The following is a 2107-nucleotide window of genomic DNA, read 5'->3' on the forward strand; positions in this document are numbered from 1 at the left end:
CCTTTTTGGGGGGGGGGGGGGGCTACATATTGCTCTCGCTTGACCATGAGCCTTTACTGTTGACGCGCGTACGCTCTATCAAGCTCCTGCTGGGGTAGAGATATGGAGGTGAGAGATTCGGGGGAGACTCATACAGATTGTAGAGCCTTCAATAAATCCTATTTGATTAAAATCCTAGCTAGCTTGATCCGGCCCATCCATAGAGTCGCAAAGTGTTTTCGAAACAGGCTTCGGTGACTTGTGAGAGCGGCACGTGTCTAATGCCTGCAATGATCTCGGCAACTTGGATGATATGACAAGGTTCTTGTCTGCTTTTAACGGTCAATCCACTTTCGAACTTCTTTTCCGACTTCCCTTCAAAATGAGTTTTTATGTATTGATATCCAGGGTGTGCTTTCCGTACTTCACAGTAGGGGCAATCGGTTTCTAAAAGAATGCGGTCTAAACGCAAGTGCTGGGCAACTTGCAGGTTATCATCGGTTCGCAAACTGCAACCGTTCAGCCCAATATAGAGACCAAGGTCCTCAATAAAGTCATTTGCGAGTTCGAGGGTATCGTCGAAAGAATGAACCACACCACCCGCCTTCCAGCAGTCCCGATGGGTCTGCAGAACATCATATAGATCCTTTCCAACGTTACGATTGTGTAGAAATAGAGGAAGAGCTGTTTTGGAAGCCAATATGGTTAGTTGTTGAACGAGATACTTGTGCTGTACATCCTTTGGGCAAAATTCGAGTCGATCGTAATCCAACCCAATTTCGCCAATGGCGACAACTGTTCCATCTTTTATACCGTCCTCGGCGATTTCCAACAATTCTTGAAGCAAATCGCCCGACGATGCTTCAGAGTCTTCAAAAACTTGTTGACAGCGTGTGGGATGGACGCCGACGGTGCAGGTGAAGTCAATGCTAGGATAAAGGTCGCGCCAAGCACGTGCTTGTACGACGGCGCTCCTTGATTCTTCCACTGTACCAGCTGTGAGAATAATTCGGCGGACTCCCACTCGTGACGCACGTTCCAGTATTTGCTCTAGATCTGGTTCGTGCCGAAATTTACCGCGATACGTGCCCTTGGTAAAGCGCTCTTCCAAGAGGTTGGCACCGATATCTACGAATCGATGTTGTGATTGGCTCTTGGTACCGGCGTCAGAACACATGTTGGTGTTCATTATTTTGATAGCTACAAGTGAGCGTTGGAAACGGGACTGCTTCGAAAAGACTCCAAAAGAATGTGAGACAGTTTTCCTAGCGCTGGAAGTTAAAAAGAACAATGTTGCCTTCGAAACAGCATTCCTCATTGTCCGCAAGAGGCCGATCCTTTGCTTACCAGCGTTTGGCGTTACGATTTGAGGCTTTTGAAAATCCATTTGACTGCATGTCGGTCTTTTGGTGTGTTAGGGCTCTCACTCATAGGTTTTGAAAAGAGGAAGAAGGCCTATCCGGGCGACGCCTAGCCCGCAATTCCCCTATCCGGGCCAAATCCGAGTTTTTCTAAGTAATATTTTTTGAGCGCGAAGTACCTCTTAAGTAACACAACCATTTAGCATTTTTTCCTTTATATTTGTCTATGATCGTGTAGAGTATATTCCTCATGCATTGGCATCAGTAGCTGTTGGTGGTAAAAATCAATGCCTCCCATCCATTTGTTGCCTTTAAAGCAGTTTGCTTGGAACACTTGCTACCAACTCCTACGTGGTACAATCGCACAAAGTTACAAGTACACCAAGAGAATAAACCACCATGAGGCTAGCAGTCAGTGAAATCTTTCCTTCGTATAATGCTCTCCAGACTGCATGGTTTTCCCACAACCAAGTACTTGAGAAAAACTACAGAATTTTGGAAAACAAATCTGGAAAGTGCTTTCGAGCCAATTGCATTTCAGCGCCTGAAAGGAACTGGAAACAGAACGAAACAATTTGTCAGTGCCACATCAATGCAAGACCTGTGAAAAATAGCGACGGTTGCCTCACTGGAGAGTGGAAAATCTGCTCTTTTCATGGTGTGCACACTTGCTCAGATTATGAGTCCACACGAAAACGCAATTATAAGTGTTCGGTCCTCAATGCGGTTTCTCCGTCATTAAGTGGATATGTTCCAAACCGGAAGAA

At 45.8% G+C, this 2107-nt stretch overlaps 1 protein-coding gene across 1 annotated transcript; it reads right to left on the reverse strand.

Moving 5' to 3' along the window:
* Positions 1-178: 178 nt before the first annotated feature.
* On the reverse strand, positions 179-1156 carry PHATRDRAFT_bd430 (predicted protein; the record flags this gene model as incomplete). Its single annotated transcript, XM_002176218.1, has 1 exon — positions 179-1156. One exon carries the CDS (start codon positions 1154-1156, stop codon positions 179-181), a length of 978 nt encoding a protein of 325 aa, XP_002176254.1.
* Positions 1157-2107: the final 951 nt, after the last annotated feature.

This window comes from Phaeodactylum tricornutum, genomic scaffold (genome assembly GCF_000150955.2).
Source record: "Phaeodactylum tricornutum CCAP 1055/1 PHATR_bd_25x34 genomic scaffold, whole genome shotgun sequence".
Lineage (NCBI taxonomy): Eukaryota > Bacillariophyta > Bacillariophyceae > Surirellales > Neidiaceae > Phaeodactylum > Phaeodactylum tricornutum.